At 35.8% G+C, this 22,564-nt stretch overlaps 2 protein-coding genes across 2 annotated transcripts; both read right to left on the bottom strand.

The window, feature by feature from the left end:
- Window positions 1-7,612: 7,612 nt before the first annotated feature.
- Window positions 7,613-8,539, bottom strand: LOC140803809 (ethylene-responsive transcription factor RAP2-11). Its single transcript, XM_073159681.1, has one exon. The coding sequence runs from the start codon at window positions 8,481-8,483 to the stop codon at window positions 7,659-7,661; it is 825 nt and encodes a 274-aa protein (XP_073015782.1). The 5' UTR covers window positions 8,484-8,539; the 3' UTR covers window positions 7,613-7,658.
- A 2,868-nt stretch (window positions 8,540-11,407) lies between these two features.
- Window positions 11,408-22,362, bottom strand: LOC140803081 (uncharacterized). Its single transcript, XM_073158778.1, has 20 exons — window positions 20,968-22,362; window positions 20,158-20,361; window positions 18,948-19,052; window positions 18,769-18,834; window positions 18,523-18,687; window positions 18,230-18,304; window positions 17,986-18,140; window positions 15,982-16,117; window positions 15,825-15,894; window positions 15,605-15,732; window positions 15,445-15,501; window positions 14,154-14,339; window positions 13,981-14,073; window positions 13,750-13,835; window positions 13,584-13,650; window positions 13,432-13,498; window positions 13,210-13,346; window positions 12,543-12,634; window positions 12,355-12,421; window positions 11,408-12,082 (listed from the first exon to the last, which is right to left on the bottom strand). The coding sequence occupies exons 1-20, from the start codon at window positions 22,195-22,197 to the stop codon at window positions 11,918-11,920; spliced, it is 3,351 nt and encodes a 1,116-aa protein (XP_073014879.1). The 5' UTR covers window positions 22,198-22,362; the 3' UTR covers window positions 11,408-11,917.
- Between the last annotated feature and the right edge of the window lie 202 nt (window positions 22,363-22,564).

Here is a 22,564-nt window from a genome sequence, read left to right as displayed (position 1 = left end):
GCAGACTACTAGATGTTCGGCGATATCTCAGCTTAGGGGAAGATCACCGCCCCTATTGTAGACGCGGATACAGAGCAGGCCGAAGTCTAGGAATAAGACGTACAGCACCTCGATTGGTAGGGTAGGTGACAGCCAGTGACGTCTTATTCACAACGGGATCCCTAGAGTTCTAGTCGAGTCGAGTCTAGACATGATTAGATTCGCATTGCATGATTTTATATGAATGACATTCATATCAGCATGTTTCATGTTTAGATTGTTTATATGCATGTTACATGTTTATACTGGGATTTGTTCTCACCGGTTTTCCGGCTGTTGTTATGTCTGTATGTGTGCATAACAACAGGTGGGGCAGGATCTGGGTCGAGACAGAGATGATCAGGATAGCGTGGTGATCTCGGGCGCAGCAGAGGACTAGTGGTTCTTTTGTTAGACTTGTACTACCGTTTGTTTATAGATGGTATTGAACACTAGTTGTAAGAACAAGACTTGTACTTCATGTTTATATTGTATGTTAAGCTAAGAATTATGTTTGTTTAGTTACATTTGATTTAATGTAAAAAGCAAAAATTTGACCCACGTTTTTAATAACGATCCATTTAATCCCAAGAAAAAGAATTAGAGCCCGGGTCCCCACAGCATAGCTAGAACTGGTGTTGTGATTATTGCTAGCTTCAATCTGTCAAAGCTCTCCTGGCACTCAGATCCCAGGATAAACTTGGCATTCTTCTTCGGCAAGGCCGTCATAGACACCACGATAGAAGAGAAGCCCTGAATGAATTTCATGTAGTATCCAACCAATCCCAAGAAGCTACGGATCTCTATCACACTCTTAGGCACTGGCTAGTCTCTAACTGCTTCGACCTTACTGGGGTCGACCTCAATACCATCTCGACACACAATGTGACCCAAGAATGCTACCCTGCCTAGCCAGAACTCACACTTACTGAACTTGGCATACAGCCGTCTGTCCTATAGAGTCTGTAGTACGATCCTTAGATGCTGACTGTGATCCTCCCTTCTCTTCTAATAGATCAAGATATTGTCAATTAAGAGTATGACGAACTGAACCAAGTGTGGCTGCAACACGTGATTCATGAGATATATGAAGATTGTTGGCCGTTCGTCAAATCGAAGGGCATCACCATAAACTCATAGTGCTCATAATGCATCCGGAAGGCTGTCTTATGCACGTCAGACTCTCTCACCTTCAGCTGATTATATCTGAATCAGAGGTCTATCTTCGAGAAAACTGATGCTCCTTGAAGCTGATCAAACAAATCCTCGATCCTCGGCAATAGATACTTGTTCTTGATTGTGACCCATCTTAGCTCTCGGTAGTCGATGCAAAGTCTCATACTGCCATCTTTCTTCTTGGCCAACAGTACCAGTGCGCCCCATGGAGAAAAGCTAGGCGAATGAACCCCTTATCTAGCAAATCTTGTATCCGATCATTCAATTCTTTCATCTCTGCAGGTGCTAGACAATAGGGTGCCTTAGAGATCGCCACTATACCTGGCATGAGCTCAATAGAGAAGTCCACCTCTCTATCTGGTGGAATGCCTGAAACATCGTCGGGGAAAACACTGGAGAACTGACTGACCACATCCACGTCCTCGAGCCTCTGACTGACTGGCTCTGACACTGATACAATGCTGGCAAAAAATGTCGGGCAGCCTCTCTTCATGAGCTTCCTCGTACACATGAAGGAAATGACGTGCGGCAACTGCTGGTGTCTGGATGCCTAAAAAATAAACGGCCTAACACTGGGTTGTCGGACAGACACTGACCTCTGTCGAAAGTCTATGATAGCTCTGTTCAACGAAAGCCAATCCATACCCAGAATAATGTCGAACTCTGACAATGGTAGCAATATCAAATCTGCCTGCACTGTATATTTCTGTAATAGAAGCTCCAATCTTTTCACTATCTGAGAAGTGAACATCTGATCCCTAGATTGGATCAATACTCGGAACTCTGAATCAATCGCTATTGGTATGATTCCTAGTCGCTTGAAGAAAGATTATGATATAAACAAATGTGTAGCCCCTGAATCTAACAATGAATACGTGGCTACACCTGAGATATATATCTTCTCTGAGACAAAACGTACCATAAAACCTAATTTTGTTGAAGCATAAGGAATTTCTTATCGGCAATTATCCCAAAACCCTCAAAATTTCAACGAAATAACCAAATATTCATCAAAGATTTCGAAATTAGCCCTAAAAAATTCAAGAATTTCCAATTAGCCCCTTAAAGTTTCGAAATTACACTTTGGTCCTCCAACTTTTTGAAATATGCAAAATGACCCCATAAAATTATCGGTTATTACAATTGATTCCTAAAATTTTCCAATTAAACAATTACATTCTTAGTGCCAACTAGGTAGAGCATGCGTCATAATTCCTTCTAAGTTATCAATCCCAATAATTTAATCCAAATACAAGCATAAAGTCCAAGCAATCATGCGATAAATTAAAATCTTAAACAGAAGGGTTACCAGTAATCAGCGTCGAATCTGGCTCTGCATCGCCCTCCTCGGCATGCATCACATAAGCTCGGCCAGTATGAGGCCCGTGTTCTTAGGGAAGTCTCCTGCTTTGTGACCCTCTTGCCCGCAAACGAAGCATTTGTAGGTCCCTCATAAACACTTGCCGATGTGGCACTTTTTCACTGTGTGCAAGGTTGTATCTAATCTGGCTTAGGCGCCATGATGAGGTCTCTGCTGGTGGGGCCTCCTAACATGTCCTTGGGGATTCTACTAACCCTGCTGCCTAGGTGGCCCTGAATATTGTCTCTTTTGCGGCTGAGAGCTGGACTGAGTCTGATGCCGCTTCCTCTGCATCTCAAAGTCTATATCTCGCAGAGCCTATCCGCTTGAAAACCGCAGGTGGTGGCCTCATCATAACCTGTCGGCCTCATCAGCATGACGTCCGACGAAGGGTGGGTCTCAGTCCGTCCAAGAAATGCTTCAACTTTTGGGTGGCATATCTAGCTATCATGAGCACAAAATGGCAGCCCATGTCGAACTTGTAGATAAACTCCGCCACAGATGAGTCCCCCTGGCGGAGACTCATAAACTCTCTCGTCAGGCGGCCCCTGACGTCAGCAGAAAAATACTTTCCGTAGAACATCTCCTTGAATCTTTCCCAGGTGAGAGTAGCCAAGTCTACTGCATGAATGGCTCCCTCCAACCAAATGGATGCATCATCCCTCAGTATATAAATGGCGCACCTAGCCCGGTCGCCATCTCTCATCTGCAGGTGATCAAAATGCAGCTCTAGCAATCGAATCCATCCCTCAGCCAAGAATGGATCAGTGGTACCCCCAAACTCCTTTGGGTTGAGCCACCTAAACTGCTCAAAGATATTGGTCTGGGGTCTGCGAGCCTGTTGTACCTGCTCCAGTAGCCTAGCCATACCCTCCAGTACATGAGTAGTTGCATCCATAGGCGGTGTTGGTGGCGGAGGGCCTCTGCGGCCTCCAGGAATCTCATCCTCCCAATCTGCACTCTAGTTTTTCAAAATAATAAGTCTTTAAATCATAAAAGCAATTAAACATGCACCGACAATCCTAGTAAAATGTATATCATGAAGGCATGCAGTCATTTAAAACATTTAAAACAATAAAAGCTTACAAATTTGAGGCTTGAAGACTGAGCTGCAGAAGCCAAAACATAATTTCCTTTTACATCATTTCCTTTACATAATTTCCTTTTACATGAAATCATAACATGTCAAAACATCTCATCATTATCATCATATCCTTATACATCATTTCCTTTAATGAATTCAGTTCATTAGTTATGACTTTCGTACATCATTCATCATTTACGATGGATCCATCGGCATAAAACCGTGGTACCCAGCGGCTGTCAGTCAGTGACTGTATTACCCATCCACTGTGCCTAAGGCCTCATCATCAGCATTTATATATACATCTTAACAGTGGCGGAGCCAGGAACCTGGCTCTACCCGGGCTAGAATTTTAAACTATAGAATCTTTTAATTTTTTAAATTGATCTACCCGGGTTAATATCGTATTAATCCAAAATTATACAAAATTTACATATAATTTAAAAAAATGTACCACCCGGGCTAAAGCCCAGGTATCATTGACTGTGGATCCGCCCGTGCATCTTAAGAATTTACATATACATCAATAGCCACAACTAATTCACATCCTTCAAAACATCATCATTCTCATCACTTATCAAAATCATGCACATGGGTAAAGTTTCTTAAAACCAAGCTTGCAAGGTATTTTCCATAATTTCATAAAAATCATAATCATGATGCATAAACATTTAAAAGCATGATAAATTAGTGCTCAGGGCACTGTCAGAACCAAAAACTCACCTCGGGTGCAAAATAGTCATTTTGCCCCTGGAAACCCAAAATGACCGTTTTACACTTGAACATCTAACTTTTGAACCGAAGCTTACCATACTCCTTAAATTCATCCCAAAACATATTTAAAAGTATTTCTTAGATGTAAACTCGATCCCGATCAAAACTTGACATACTAGTTTTAAAACTTGAATTGTGGTCTCGGTTTTAAACTGACTCGAAACTTAACCAAATTATTCCAAACTTAAACCATGCCTAAAATACGTCCTAACCCCTAAACCTCACATTTCAGCCCACTAGGACCCGGGAAAAAGAGGCCACAAGCCACTGAAATTTTTTTCTTCTCACTTAATCATCCTCTTGCCATGACTCTCGAATCAATCATCGAATCCACACCTAACCAGCTAGGACCAGGCACAAACCAGCCCCTTCTAGACCACCATAGTACCCTCCTAGACTGAACCACCTCACGCAAGCAGCCCCATGCACCTAGCATGGGACGTAAGATCGGTAAGTCCTCCAAACCCACAAACTAAGCCAACCCCCATCCGACTCCCTCTTCCATTCGAGACCAGTTGTGATGAGGCCTTCCCTGGACCTCGGTTGGACCCTCACGGATCGCACCTTTGTCTTGTTCAGCCCCTTTTCAGCCGAGTTTACCCTACCTTGCACCAAAAGCCATCAAAACCATAGCCGCCTAGGACACAAGTCTCGGCATTCACCTAATATCGGCACTCCATCTACTTCCAGCACTATAACAGCATTAAACCATCGTTCCTAGCCTCTTAACAGCAAGAACTCGGCAGCCCCTTTGCAACAATTCAAGAAAAATGTGAGTTGATCATAAAATGCAAGAACTTGTAACAAAAACGAAAAAAAACTTTATGCTCCAAGCTAGATCGAATGTTTTACATGCATTAACATAAATTTTTGCATAATATCAGTGTGTATGATGCACTAAGGAATAAACAAGCGTGCCTTGATGTTTTATGTTCGAAAACTTGAAGAAGAACGTGTCGGGGAAGCGCCAGAGGAGCGGGGAATGAACTCTTCTTGAAAGAAATGGAGGATCGAAATTCTTCAGCAAAGTGCTGCTGAAAATCACGTGGATGAGGCTGCTGGAATGTGGGGTGGGTGGCTGATGGGAGTAGGGTTAGGTTTAGGGTAGATTAGTGATCAAATGTTAAAGGGCCCTAACTTGGATTTTTTAAAAAAAAATTAAAAGGGTTTGAGCCAATTAACCTTAAAAATAGGCCCATCAAGCCCAAATACACTCCCAAAAAATATTTCATTTTGGTACGTTTTTGAAAATATTGCCCGAACCCTCAAAAAGTCCTCTGAATCATTAAAATTTGTGTATCGATTAAAAATATACTATGACGAGTAAAAATACCCAACAAAGCTCATTTCTTAAAAATAAAATACACTTAAAACACCTTATTTTAATAAATAAGAATTAAACATGTAGTAAAAATAATTTTCCTGATAATTCACAGGCCTTCGTTCCTCGATCGAGCGTGAAATACATCTAGAAACCCTAATGCGTGAAATTTTAAAATAATCATGAAATGAATCCTATCATGCAATAATTATGCATTAAATGCATAAAACTAAATAAATACATCATTTAAATAAAAGCCTAGATTGCATTCATTCAGGTTACGTAAATTTAATTTCATGAACCTTACAGTCTATGTCCAAAAAAGCCTGATCATGGTCTTTTTTAGGGTCTAAGGAAGGGGTATAGGTCCTGGGTCGGGGTCATTTCAAGCCGTGGTCCTTTAGGGGTCGTTATATGTCTGAACGTTTCAAAGTAGGGACGAATTGAGCATAGGTTAAATTTTAATCCATGTTTCGGTTTTGGCTTGGGTTTGGGGACTTCCATTAGCTTTCCATGAGTCTTAGGATGTTAATAAAGGTATGATCTCGAGTTGGTTCGGGTCAGAAGGATAGTTTGGTCATTTGTTTGCCTAAAAACACGAAAACAAGGGTAAACGAATCATTGGGTAAGCGAATCGAGTCATTTTTGAAACGTAAGTCCTAAGATTGAATTCTCAACAAGCTACTGGATATTTTTGGTGTTTTTAAAGTTTTGAAATCGAGGGTTCTCCTAAAATAATTTAATATCATGTTAAATATTAATTTTAGAAGTTCGAAAGCATATGCATGATCTATGCTATTTTCAGGAGTTTTAACATATCTGTATGATTATGCTATTTTTAGCAGTTTCGACGTATACGAATGATAGAAGCCATATTTGGAAGTTTTAAAGAATATGAAAAGTTATGTATGTTTTATAACATGATAAAGTAAAGGAAAATATTTTTGAAGAATGTGAATCGGTCTTAACGTAAAAGTAGCAAGGGATCTATTGAAAACGGGAACGGGAACGGTGAACTTGCAATGAAAATGGAGTGAAACGTAGAAAACGGGGGTGGGAATCTCAATGATAATGGATCCATTGAAAAATTAAACGGTGAAATTATTTTATGATAGTTGGTGGGATCGTCGAAAAAGTGGACATTGAACCTGGCGGCCTAGTGCTATGGTTTATAGATTGATCAATCGACTGAATGTTATCACTATCGAGGATCGAAAAAATATTCATATACAAGCATGGTTTAAAAAGTTGATAGTTTTTAAGGTGTTATGGTTGCATGAAAAATCTATTTTTGATAAAAGTAATTTTTATGCATGTGATTGTATATTTCCGTACTTGCTATATTAGGTTTGAACATGTTGAGTCATTAGACTCACTAGGTTGAATGGTTGCAGGTAATGATGATGTTGAGTCGTGAGGTGCGGATTATCGAGTCATGTGGGAGACGCAGTGTATACCTGAGGACCTAGAAATTCCACATATGTTAAAAACTTTTGATGATTTTATGGATTATCGCTTTTATTTATATACTGTTAGGATGCTAAAATTTATTGAGTTAAATTTTAGATTTTTAATGCTTATTTTACTTATTCTGCGTGAATGATAATGGATAATATGAAATTTTGTTATTTGACTATTTATACTAGTTTATTTATGTTAAATTAATAATGCATGGTTTAGTGGGGGGAAAACTACTAGGGTAAATTAAATGAAGTTAGAAATAAGGTTGTTTTAATAATCATCATATAATTAAAGATTCTTTTTCAAAATACTGTGAAAATATGTGTAGAAACTCAAAGTACTGAGGCACATCTGTATGTCCCTTCTGATAGAATCTTAAACTCTGCTAAAACAAAAGGTCTAAATCACTTTGTTTTCTACAATGATGATTCCTAATGATAATCATCAATGTGAAAAATATAAATTTAATTTGGACAGAACATTTGATACATCGTGGGAATATCCCAACATGGATCACTGCAATCGTTCATGTTTTCCCAGTATTCGTTTATGCCATTCATTGCATACAGCGAAGCTGATATCTGTCTTTCGACTTTCAACCGTTCATAATCTGAAAATTCCGCCTCATTCACCTCCTGGCCATCTCTTTTCGGAGCGTAAAAGAGCCCATCTTGTTGAAGAGAAATCTTGTCAAAATACATCCCATATGCCGAATCTCGATCGTGACTGTTCAAGCAAGGTGAGGAGTACATTTCATAATCATATCCTCTCAAGAAACAGCTCAAATCTGGCTTATACACCCCCTCGGAACTGGGTAGATTTGGGGCAGTGGCCAGATTCTCATAAATCTGGTTACTACTCAAACTCCCACTAGCGCTATTACTAGATGAAAAACTTTTGGAAGCTGTCTTTTTAGATTGAGACGACGACTGATCATTCTCAAGATTAGAAGGGTGGACTTTGTTTTTATTTAGGCCTCTCTTTTGATTGAGAAGATTCCGAATCTTTAAAGAGAGAGCCGGGTTACATGGCACGTTGTTGAAGAAATTCGTTCGTGTATTCGTTCCACGAAGGAGGCATGCCGCTTCATCATAAGCTTGAGCAGCTTCTTCTGCAGTATCGAATGTTCCGAGCCACATTCTGATCTTTTGAGTTGTGTTCTTGATTTCTGCAACCCATTTTCCAGAAGGCCTTTGCCTAACACCAACAAATTTGTTCTTGCTGGTTGTGCTTTTACTTCTTCTGACAATGTTGTTATTTGTGGGTGTGGTGTGGAACTGAATTTCCATTGTAACAATTAATATCAATACAATGTTTCGAAGTGTCGGGTGGTACTAAAAAGGAACAATGACAGTGGGTGTATATATAGGACTAAAGAAGGGAAGTGTGTATCTTCTTATATATTTTCCATTGTAAATAATTGACTGATTTTTCAAAGCTGAGAGGGTAACTTTCATTATGTCATTAGTCGTAAGCATGATGTGGTAAATTGTTTATTTGCAAGGCATGCCTATCTCTTATATCCGTACTGGTTAACACGTTCTCTGCCTTTAGTGAGGGGAAAATGGCATGGTTTTGGCCAACTCAATTTCTTTAGTCTTTACACAAGTTTGAATGTACTAAAATAAAATTAAAAAAGTATGTCCCGAGGATCAATTTTGACACCCATTTTCCAACTTCGTCAATTTCGATTCTCAGATTTCATCTTTCCGTAGGTAATTTAAATGCATGAGAAATGACAATGATTTCACCACACAAATCCCCTCATCTTTGTTTTCTCTTTGTATTTGTATATCTAAAATATGGTTTCATAGGATACTGATATGATTTGGTTTCAATAATAGAAAATTATTTCTTACTGTCATACAAAAAACTGTTAACAAATCGTTGGGTCAATGTGTCTGGGACTGTAAAATGGAACTCGAGAAAAAGACATGGGAGCCATTTCGTCATCCACATAGAGGAATAATGCTGATAAACAATTAAAAAAATATTGGTCAAAGGTAGAGTAGATGAAGACAATTAATAACTTTTCTTCATTTGGTCAAATGCTAAATTTAAAACTGGGGAGTTGGAGCCACGAAGGCCTGCAAATTTTGATATAAGAATATTTTCAAATTGTCATATCATGTAAGCCTGCCATTTGGACAAATCTCCTAACTTCATTTTCCAATTATATAAACTATTCGATATGTCAAAATGTAGCTTTATATTAGGTGGTTATGTCGAATCCTCAGAGGGAATCTTTGCAACACATAGACACCCAAATTCATTGTTTATTCCTCAACGTGATGAGACTATCTATACAATCTATACATACATACAATCTATAAATATATGAGTTTGAATTGTGAATTTACTTAGTTACCCTTCACTCACAATTACTTCATTAAGGTTTTACTTATTTAACCTTTCACTCAACATTACTTCATTAATGTTTTATTCATTTATTTATTTATGTGACTTTTCAATTTTTTGATCTAAAGATTGATATTTAAAATAAAAATAACTTTATTCTATTATTTTAGTTGAATGGACGATAAATATTACAAACACATTAATATGATATTTTATTTTATTGAATTGTGATACTTAATTAATATTTGAGATCATGTAGATTCTATATGCTCTTTTGTAATTTTTTCTTATATTTTATTCGTATAATTTGATTAGTTTGATTTATTTCAACTAGACAGAGAAATTAATGATAAATTAAAAAGAGCGAAAACTACTTTCTACTTTTGTATTAAATTTATTAGATAATCCTTATAATTTTTTAACGAATATAATTCTTTTAAAAAATATGAATTATAGTGATAATTTATTTTCATTCATTAGAAATTAATTTTTTAAATATGATATTTTTTAAATTTGTATTACTTATTATTTTATTTATATATGTGTTTTACTACACATATTTATTTGATTGATATTATTTAAAAAATGTATTTACTATGAAATATTAATCATCGATATTAATTTACAAATGATCCATTCTGATATAAAATTAACTGTCTATAATATGTATTCTAAAAAAACAGAGAAAGTCGAACAAAATCTGCAAATGGTTAAAAGTTAGCAGATCTATATATACCTCTATAAATATATGAGTTTGATTTGTGAATTTCCTTAGTTACACTTACACTTTTACACACTATATGATTTTTTCCCAATTAAAATGGATATTGAGAGCATGCAAATTCTATATGCTCTTTTGCAATTTTTTTTGAATATTTTATATGCAATATAATTTGATAATTTTGAGTTATTTCAACGTTATTCATAGAAAAAGAAATTAATGAGAAATTAAAAAGAATGAAAATTACTTTATATTTTTATATTAAATTTATGAGATAATCCTTATAATTTTTTAATTAAGACAATCCTTGTAATAAATATGAATTATAATGCTAATTTATTATCATTTATTAGAAATTAAATTTTTTAGATATGATATTTTTGAACTGAATATTACGTATATGTGTTTTCTACACATATTTATTTGATTGATATTATTTTAAAATTTTATTTAACATGAAATTATTAATCATCAATATTATTTTTCAAATGATCTATTATGATATAAGTTAACTCTGTATAATATATATTTTTAAAAAGGAGAAAGTTAAACAAAATTCGCAAGGAGTTAAAAGTTGGCAAAAACAAAATTGATATTTAACTTAATAACAAGTTTATGGGTTTTATTTTAACATCATTATGATAATTTAGTTAATTAAGAGAATTTTATTTGACAATCGCTATATGCACTTCATTTAAAAATATTGTGATTTTGGTTTTAGTAATTCATTATTCTATTAATTTTATTTTTATTATTTTCCATTGTTAATAATATTTGGATGGAAAATATTTTTGTTAATTTGATAGAGCTATCATTATGTTATAATTACACGAATTGAAAAATATTATATAACTAAATGAATATTTTGATTTATCGTCATCATGTATTTATATTTATTGTGTTTTGTTATATTTAGATTAATAAATACTTATAAACAAGATGTTATTCAAACGATTTTAAAAATTATCTAAATCTTTATTTTTCATTATTAATCACCTACGTGCATCGCACGTGATCATTCCTAGTGAAGTAAGAAGCACGACCTTCTGAGTCGTACGTGCACAAAGAACTACTCTATTGCTGCAATGTAATAGGTCAAATTCACCAATTAAAAGACAGTTAGAACAATAGACAATCAAAATATGATATTCCAGTTCCAAAGTAAAATCTTGTTCATAAATATGTTTTTTAAAAACAAATTTATAGTCATAGTCGCAATCATCAAACTCAACAAATAAATAGCCATGTGCATACCATATACGAATACTTGAGCTGTGAAATATAATGAGACCAAAACTGCAACACGAATTGCCACTTCGGCAACCCTTTAACATAACAATCGACCAACAAAAACCTATAAAAATTTACGATGAGCACCGGCCCCTGAGGCCGCCTCCAGACGCGTCCACGCACTTCCTTCAAGTTTTTTGGAAACAATACGGAAATTGCTTGTAATATGCACTCTCTACAGGCACAGTCTACATTTACTAAGAAATGCAACCAACAGTCGACCAAACGGATAAATGCTTTGAACAGCTCTCTCTCAGCAGAAAGTCGAGGAACAACTACATGGTTGGCACAACATGACCTCACATAAATGGTAAGCTTTCCCACGACAGAATCGCCATTTTTAATCCATGTGCACTATGTTGACAGAATTGACTGTAATGCAAGCTGCTGCTGAGGCTGTAAGGACGACCATGTAAATGCAAGGGTAGAAGGAGGTAGTGTCTGTTGTAGCTGCCTCAACAAATTAATCATTCGACTAGCTGTTTGCTCTGTGGCAAGATCCTTGCCCGCACAAAGAACCTGTAACAAAAAAAATTCTCAACTTGATGAAAAAGTGGGGCCGATGCAAGGGAATTTTCAAATCATTCAGAGATTTGGGCAGTAAACATATTATTTTCTTCGTTTCTTGTCAAAATATCATGTACAAAACACACAAGAAAAGCTACAGAGAATCTTCTGGTATAACTATATATAATCCTTTCAATGTGAACAAAAAATCGTACGCCTATTCCTATACAGTGTTCCATACAATGATAATGATTCAGGATTCTTCAAACGGTTTAGAAACCAACCTCTGCAAATACAGATACAATTTTAGGGAGATACTGATTATTGTGGCCCAAAAGTTCCCGATCAGACCTGAAAGAGGAAAACATGGCCAATACAGAAAGCTAAGGGTAAGACAAACAGAAGCAAAGTTCTCAAAAAAATCACTGTGATAAAAATTAAAACTGTAAACAGAAAAATATGGCATCCGCACCTCTCAACCATAGAGCAAAGCTGGTCGTGAACAACTTTTGCTTCAATAAGGTCACCCTTTAACGGCAGATAACTCAACCAGGCAGGGACCACCTGTTAAGAAATCTTTAAGTTAAGAACTTGATGAATTGAAAAAGAAGACGATACAATCAGTAAGAAATGGGTAAAAGGCGGATATTTAAGAATTGCAACAGCTCCACAAAAATGCAATGCCTCAGGCTTTCCGTATAATAAGGACTCAACACCAATAGTAGGCTTTGGAAATTTCAAATAAATATAAAAAAATCGAATGTGCTTTACTAAACATAAATAAAGGCAAACCATACAAAAGAAAATTATTATGCATAGCAAAGTGTAAATTCATTTTTAAGCTTAGAAACACAGGAGTAAAAGCACAACGCAATAAACCAAACAGTGAACATAACAAACAACACAAGCTTGACTAGCATATCTCTAAAAAATGTGAGGAATAAAAAACAGCTGATGTGTTATATTTACTGGAGACATTATACCTAAGGTTCATATGAATTACCTATGCCTCTCGGAGAATAGTGAGTTCAGAAATAAGAAATACTAAGGCATGGCCATAATCCAAATCCAACATCGTCTAACCAGACCTTTTGGTATTTATTGTAATGTATCATTTTCAATAAAAAAATGATAGATACCTGTGTTGAATCAATACTGTCTCGATGAAATTGGCATATCTTTCCCAAAGCTGAAACAGCATTATCATATGCCATTATAAACTCTGGTTGTAAAGCACTGGGATGTCTGATAACTACATTGAGCCTGGAAAGAGCCTCTGAATTGGATTAAATGGATCGAGTCAGTATATAATAGATAACACTATTAGTCTATTCTACAAGCCTGCGCCAAGTACAGCTTACCTCCTACAAGTGGTTTAAATACAGAACCACCAAATTCTGCACATACCCCAAGCCCATAGACAGCAGCCTGAGAATAGTAACGATGTAGTTCAGTAATGCTTAGATTGTACTATTTACATCAGAGATAACTATATGTTTAAGTTCGTGCAAACCTGTCGGACATCTGGGTTTTCATCATTGCAAGCTTCCAGGAGGAAAGGTAGATGTGTGTCATAGTACCTGGTTAGGGGGGAAAATTACATTAAAATTTTATATTTGAAACAAATTCAATCATTCATTGAACCAAATTCAAGAATTCATCATGGTACACAGACATACTTTAGAGCGGTTTCACGACATTGCTCAGCCACATCATCAAAGATGCAAATGGCAATCCTTCTCTCCTCAGCTGTCTTATCCTTGCCCTGCAAGGAAAACCACCATAATCATGATTTAGAGAGGATAACAGATAGAGATTGAATTCTCATGCTGAATATCTCAACTTTTTTAACATGAAAAAGGAAAGGAAAAAAACGTGAATTGTCAAGGCAAAGGAAGAGGTAAACTTACCCACATAGGCATCAAGTATGACGATAGTTCGTCAAAGAAAGGCAAGAAAGATGCTTTGAATGTTTTGATCAATGTTCCCAGAATTTCACCAACCTGCACCACAGACAATGACATATATTCTACAGTTATTATCTGAATAAAGGTCAATCATAAATTCAAGTGAACAAACTAACCTGGTCAAACACTTCTTCTTCTTGCTCATTTTCCTCTTTAAGCAGTTCTCCCTCCTCAGCGTCAAAATCTTCAGCTTTTGCTCTCTCAGCTCTCTCCCTTTTTCTACTTGAGCTAGCAGTGATCACATGTTTTATCTCATCCACAATGCTTTTAACCTGGCTCTCATCTAGAAGTGGTCCAGAAATCTGAGAGTATGGTGAATTAGAACACAATTCCAATAGCAGGTAAAGTAACTATTTCTTGAAAAAACACAAAATATTGGTATATAACAAAATTTAGGAGAACTGAGATTCTAGTATTCAAAATGCCCACAATGAACAAATTTATGCAACCACTTACAAATATATAAAAACTTTCACTTATCCCTTTCTGATCCCCTCACCCAAAATCCATAAATGAAAGTTCTGGCAGCGTAACTCAATCTTTGCAGATACAAAACTTAAAATATCCAACTCAAAAAAAAAATGCTGTCAAATCATTATGTCGCATTTTAAATCAACTGTAAAAATAAATTATGAGAATTGTTTCTTAAATTTTGCAAACAAATCATACTTCTCTCATGTTTCATTCAATTATCACAAAATATGACAATGTCAATTCATTACATTTCACTCTGACTTTCAACATATCCAAACATTTCAAAAAACTTCAACCGAAAATGCTACAATTTTTCTCAATTTTTTAGCTAAATCAAGTTAAGAGCCTCAGAAAACACCATCAAAGCCTATGGACTATTCCAATTCAAAATTTAACATGCGCTATCGTAAAATCATGCAATCTAACTGAATGTCCACTATCAGCAAATTAATATATGAGAATCCAATTGCATAAAGGCAATCCACGTCATAACTTTTAAAACACAAATATAATCTTTGTGTAAACCGATGAATGCTTGAGTTCCAAGGTTTTAAAAAAATATATTTACAAAGACCACTTGTGTCATTCATATGCTCCCATGTAGGCCATAGAGTTCACTAAAAATTATCAAGTCAAAGTCCCTTCAGGCTTCAACATATAGTGCCTCAACAAGATAGATAGTTTACAAATGTAACAATATCTCTTTAAAATTAAAGATTATTTATTTTAAAGAATAGGAGATTTTGGGGATGAAAATGGGAAAATCACAAAAAGTGAAACAATTGATTAAACATTTTGTGCAACTTTAAAAGAGAAAGCATACTAAAATCTGTCGATACATACCAGATACATAATTCAACAGCAAAAGAAGTACATAACCAATCATTTTAACGTTGAATTATGTTTTAGTGTTTACTAACATGCATTACACACCTGAAGACATTCGTTCAATGCGTCCAACATATTTGCACAGATCTCTGTATCAGGCTCCTGCAAACATGAGAAATTATAACTCGACTCTCGCATAAAGCAACTCAATCATTTATTAATACAGGTTCGAAGATGGAATTAACTAATAGACTTTAAAGACCACCTTATGTAAAGCTTCCACTAAAGCAGGAATTATGTAGTCAGACAACTGTTTCACATACAACTCATTGCGACCCTGAGCGATACCTTTCTCCACAGCCAGCTTTGCAGACCGCAACAGCTCCGGCATTGCTAGAAATAAACATTAAACATTTAAGAGAATGTATTAGAAGTTTTGATAATCTAAAGAAGAAGAAAATCATCCAAAGCAAACAACATATCACCTGAAACAGCAGCCTTCCTGACTTCTTCGTGAAAGTAAAATTTCAAAAGGGGAACCAACGTTGTGGCAACCTACAACAACGGATATGTGCCATGACAGCTTTTAAGTTCTGGTAACCATAAGAGAAATAAGGCAAAGACCAATGCGTGTTCACTAACCTGATCAATCCATGGGTAGAAACCTTCTTTCAACTCATCAGCATAGCAGCATAGCATATTGCAAGCAGTGGCCTTTTCTTCTAGGACACTAGTCTTAATTCCAATTCTTTTATCACCTAAAGTGATGGTTTCCATGCTGCAATATGAAGAAATGTTAAATACAAATGTGTAAACATAACAAGAGGCCTTCTTCTGCTATTGATAGGATTATGTGCAATTAAATAATTCAAGTGGAAGAGTGGCATAATGTCGGAGGCATGAAAAAGAAAGTGTAAGAACTGATGATAGAAAAAAAATTAAATAGGGTTGAATCACCCCTACTGTATCCACAATTTACCTTGACTCTTGTGTTCCTACTCAAAATTTTAGCATTATCCAAACTAAAGACAATAAAAAGAAAGAAAAAGAAAACTATATACTTTCTTCCTGCTTTCAATTACAAAACACAGTTAAATGAAAACCATATACTTTCTTCCTCCTCAAATTAGCCCTTCTCCAACCATAAATCTAATTTACGATAACTTTAACTTCAAAATAGTGAACTTTTTTAACAAAACACATTTCCAAGCCATCTACTTCAAATTTACTTCAGAAAAAGTAGTCCTAGAATATTCCTTATGATTTCATTTATAATATTTATTCTATTTCATATGATATTCATTTTAAGTTTATAAATACAATTATAACATAATTTAAAAATTTAAATAGTTTATATATTATAAGAAAGATGATAATTACATAATATGATTTATGTAATTATCATTTTTATGTCAAATTATGTTATTATCATGTGTATTTGGAATTTCAAGTAATTTATTTTTCAATTTATTATTATTATTTCCAAGGTAATAATTAAAATTTATTTTAATTATTTTTAAAAAATATGTAATAAATTTTATAGTTAATTATTATATAAATTATAAATCAAATTATTTAACCAACTTTATTAATTACTACTATATTTTATCCTATATTAATATTAATTAAAATTTTAAATAAATATTAGAAAAGGGATGGAGTAACTCCATTACCCTAGCAACATGTTACGGACCTGGGAATTTGGCTTAAAAGGGCAAAATTGGACTGGAAGCCCATTAATAGAAATGTTTATTCTAGAAGGTTTGGGGAAGGCCAATGGGGAAACAGAAATAAAACGTGAAGGATGGAAGAACAGTTATTCATGTTGTTAATTTGTTTTCATTGAGTTTGATTGCTAGCATAGGCTAGAGAAAAGAAAGTGACTCTCTTTGTGCAGAGAATCTCCTCTGGGAACTATATTTCCAGTTTTTGTCATTAAATTGAAGCTTCATTTCTTCTTTGTTTTGTTGATATGGTTTGATATATTGAAAGAAACTAGTGGTTCTAACACCACACTCCAAAATAGCTTCACTTTTAACACGCGGCTGGACTTGGAGATTGGGTAAACTCTATTTTGGAGTTTAACTCCAAAATAGAGTCCCCAATGGAGACACTCTTAATATAATTGCTAGAAGGCGTATCTGTGTTCAGTTCTAACATTTGATATCAAAACAATTTTCTTGAAGTTTGTCTCTTCAAGATACACATAGAGATGCAACAAAAAACATTGCAAATTGCTTCTAAAAAGAATGCTACTGACACCTACCAAGCAATGTACAGAAAATATTGAAGTAAACCACCAAACTCTGGAATGGAAATAATTTTCCATGGAAATTGACCTACACACAATATAATGCCCAAATCATTTATGGCCAGATGAACTAGAATAACATTAAATAATCTTTTTGACATTTTACTGACAATATACAAGAATGCAATTAGATATTTTAGCAGCAAGATCAAGAAGATGCAAAACAAAGTAGTAAAGGATACAAAGCAAAGCATACAAAATTACCGACTTTCACATCATAAGTTACAGATTCAAATACTCGAAATATTTAAAAAAGTTTAATTTAATTCCAATCAACAAAAGTGAAGAAGACTGTTGAGATAAAAAAAAACATGTAAAATTGACAATGAACGAACCTTTCATCATCGGAGTCATCAATTTCGTTGTCGGAATCAGCTGATGTGATGGTCACATCAGGCTTCAGCTGAGCAGACTGAAGCAAAGGAGGCATGACAACACTCATATAAGGAAGGAAATCCTGTCCCAAGCACTTGCAAAGTCTGGCCCATGCCTAAAATAGAATAAAAGGGATTGGCTAGAGATTTAATATGCTAGCACAGAAAGATTTAGACTCATTCATTTCTGAGGACAATTGCATACTTGTAGCATGTAACTAGTGGTGGGATCATCTGTCTCCATTTGTGATCCTTGTAGTGACATAAGCACGTCCATAACCTAGCACGAAAAAGTAAAAACAGATATATAATCACCAAGTTGGAGAATATTATAAACTTACAGTGGCTGTTGTTAACCAAGAATTTTGTCTCAACACAATTATCACTATAAGCAATCTGAGATGAGCCAACAAATACAAAGAATATGACATGCATACAAATAAACAAAACATAAGGTATGCCCTACATAACACAGAGAAACAGTTGAAGCACAATTACCTGCTTGGCGTCCTCCTTAAATTTATCCTTTCCAACTGCCATCCCAACCAAGCTGATGCATTCCATGGCCTTAGCACGAAGCATGCGATTAGATTTGTCCGTCGCGTTCAATAAGATAGCCTTCAAGTAAGGCATAACCGCATCATAATATTTCTGGAAGTGTTCCTGTCATGCCAACCCACAACTTAGTTTACTAAAAAAAATACAATCACTTTCACTCAGAATATCTTTACAACATTTACATGCCTGTGATGAATCAGCGACAGAAGCTAACGCAGTTAAGGCACCCTCTTGTACCATTTGTTTGGAATTCTGCAACAACAAATGGCACAAATTAGTTTAAAAAGCACACTGCATACAATAAATGCACATTATATCATGTACGTTTCAAATTATAACAATTTTATTCTCATATGCAATAGCACCTGTAAAAGTAAAAGCAGCTTGTGCACTATTCCATCTAAGTATGGCGTTAAAATTTCTGGGGTGCAATTTTCGCTGAAGTTAAGCACTGCCGAAGCAGCGTGTGCCTGCAAAACACCACATAACAATGATAAGAATATGAAAACATACATAAAACACATAATTAGTAGCTTCATTAAAACAACTAGACAAACATAGTGAAAAGGCGTCAAGAAAATTAGCAACACCATTAAATAGTCTTCCCTAGATTACCCCGTTCAGCCTAATTCCATCCTCTAGTGATGCCAGCTAGCTCCAACGAGTTTTATTTACATCTCCTTTAGCATTTTAGGGTATTTTTTCTCTTTTCTTCATCTATTCTCATAATTTTTAGTAAATCTTTTAGATCCAAGTCTGTAACTTGTTATATTGACTGAAATGTATTATTTTATCATTTTCTTTCACTTTTTGCAAATTATTTTTGGTTGTATTGGATGAAATTTTGATTATATGTTCATATATGCATTGTTGACCATTTTGCTTGTTTGTAAACATGGGTAGACTCTCTTAAATATTCACAAATATTCGAATTTTTAATTATGTGATTTTGAATTAATTGGTCATGTTTGAATTGGATCGAAGATTGTTTGATGTGTGTGGTGTATCATATTTAATCAATGTGTCTCTCCTTGCGATTGCACCTCAGGCTCCAAGATCCCTAGATGCCTTGGTGGCCCTTGCACTCTTAATGACTGTGAATAGAACAGAAGTTTGGGGATCAATTTCAAATAAAATTGTGACAGATGACTGCATAAATATTTTTTAGTATTTGATAATTATATTGCATATCTTCAATAACTCATCACCGGAGATATTGATCCACATTAGTTGAGAAAAATATCATGATCAAATGACACTAAAGTTAATTAAGCTTCGCATCCAAATTCCAACAATGACGAAGCCTAAATTCCTCTTAAAGTGCAGATAAATCTAAAATCCAATTCATAAAGTATACAATAAGTGATGTACTCAACATCTAGGTAAGCAAAAAGAATTTTCATTCCATAAACTAATACTAACAATCACTAAAACATGGAAACTAAATGCAAATAAGCTAAAATCCATTTAGCAAAGGCTCCCTATCATCAGTCATCCAATTGCACTGAAGGATGTGAAGAGAACAAAATGATTTGCACTTAGAAATACAGTTGAGAAATCAAAGAATTAGCAAACCTGCACTCTAGGATTTTGAAAATCATCCATAGCTCCAGCTAGTGCTGGCAACACACGTTGATGATACTGAACTTGCAAATCCGGACCCAAGTCAGTGGATAGCTGCCCAATTGCATTAATAGCTGCCCACCTCACACGAGGATGAGGATGTTGAAAGGAGTTCAAAACCATGTTCACAACTTGCTCCAAATTCTTAATCATCGCCTAGCAATGGAAAAGAACAATTGGAGTTAAGTCAACAACATTGTGTGCAGCATAAAAAATAAGCAAAGAAAATTCATCTTACAGAGATGGTGACGGCAGCAAACTTGATGGACTTGGTAAGCCAGACATCAATAAAAGCATTTAAGTACTTCTAACAAAGCCACTAAAATTATGCAATATCTAACACAACATCAAAATCTTTGCAAAAATGACATCAAACAGGAATTGCACTCATTGAAATAGTATTAGCACGTCAATGGGACTATGTACAATAAAGTAACAATTTAAACGGTATATCGTGCAAATGGAAAGGGAGCACTGGTGACTACCGGTAACAATTAGATTTAAAATGCATAATAGAATGTAAATAAACAAACATCCAAAAACATTTTGCCACAAACATCATATTTTAGAAAAGTAACAATGCATCCGACCACTCATCACAACACATTAACATAAAAAACCAAATAACATAACCAACAAATAAATTCCTCAAAACAACAATATAATAACTGGGAAATCAGTCGAATTATAGGTTTAATCTACACCTACACTCTTATGAGAACTTAATGGCAATAAAAAAGTAGATTTTTCAATAATAATTACCTTTGAACAACCCTCGGCGATTTGTGCAAGAGCAATGAGTGCTGCATGATGCTTCTGCCACTCAGAAGCAGCCAAATAAGCCTGTAACTGCTCAGATGCAACAGGAACAATAGTGTTCCCACCAAGTGCAATTGCAAGCCTATCCAAACATTCCTGCCCAACACTATAATTACCGGTCTCCCCTGCGTCTTCATCCTTAGTTTCTGCACTGTGCCATGCAGGATCATCTTCAACATCCAAAAGCATCTTCATTAAAATGGCAAACAGTCTATTAATAAATTGCGGCAACTTCCGCATCATCCCAGGTGCTCTTTCCCTTGCCTCCGCCAGTGTAATGACAAACTCTATTGCTAAATGTCTCGTACCTTCTTCCAAACTCTCAGCCTCTGCAATTTGCAACATTGAACCCACTATGTCAACAATCTGCCTGCGCAAAAACCTAGGCTCTGTCCCAGCCAATTCTATCAACAACTCCAAAGCCTCTTGCGCGGTGGCCTCCTGCCCGGAATTCAGTGCTTCGGTCAATGTCCGCATCATAGAAGGCAACAGATCCTGGAACCTATCACGATCATTCGAACTGGACAAGCACTGAATAAAATTAATCACAGCACTCAATGCAGCAATTTTAACATCCGCATTTGAAGAATTGTTCAACACACTCAAGAACACGCTATGTAAATCAGTAATATACGGAAGCAGTGTTTCTCCAATAAACTGAGCCAATTGAGAAAACATCAAAAAAGCAGATTCTTGTAGTTTGGTGGATTCACTAGTTACACATTGAAACATGAAAGGCAAAATCTCGGGCCACTGATTATCGGGGATAAGCGAGGATGCTAGCTCCGACACGGTGTCACAGAGCTTCTTGATTATCGATTTCATCTCCTCGCGCTGGATTGAGCTTAAAAGGATGTTCTTAACAGCTGAGCGAGTGGATTCCGTGAGTTGAGGCCAGATGAAGGAATCATCCCGAGTAAGTTGTTTCCGGAGGAGGATGGTGGCCATGGCGCGTGACTCGAACCCAACAGAGGAGGAGAGGAGGTGGGAGAGTTTCAGAGCAAGCGAATTCGGATCGTTCTGCTTGAGCAAATTAAAGATTGACTCAGCCTGGGATCGCTCCTCGTTGGAAGAAGACATCAGATGAGAGATTAGGGTTTCGAACGCCGCCGGGTCCGGCCCCATAATAGCCGCCAATTGTGCTTGCTGGAGCTGAGTCGTATCGGCGTCCATCGTATTGAGTCACGGCGGTTATCGCCTAGGGTTTTCTTTTCTTTTTTTGGTTGATGATGATTGAATTAGGGGGTGGGGGTGGCGCTCTTCCACTCTCTTTCACACACAATCACACACAGTAGAGGTGTGTATCTGAATGAACGAATGCCTAATGTATAGCACGGAGCACACACCAATCAGTGCGTGTATATATATATATATATATTTATATTTATATATATTTTCCCATTATTATTTGTATTAAGAAAAATAATATGGGGAGGAATGTACAAGCCTTTAAAGAACGTAGTACAAGTTAACAGGAGGTGAGAAATGGAGGGAAAAGGAGAAAGAAAGACGGCACGACAATGAGAATAATTGTGGGCTA

The sequence above is a fragment of the Primulina eburnea genome, chromosome 10, assembly GCF_022965805.1.
Source record: "Primulina eburnea isolate SZY01 chromosome 10, ASM2296580v1, whole genome shotgun sequence".
NCBI lineage: Eukaryota > Viridiplantae > Streptophyta > Magnoliopsida > Lamiales > Gesneriaceae > Primulina > Primulina eburnea.
Note: the sequence above shows the minus strand (reverse complement) of the source record. Positions and strands in the feature narration are given on the sequence as shown.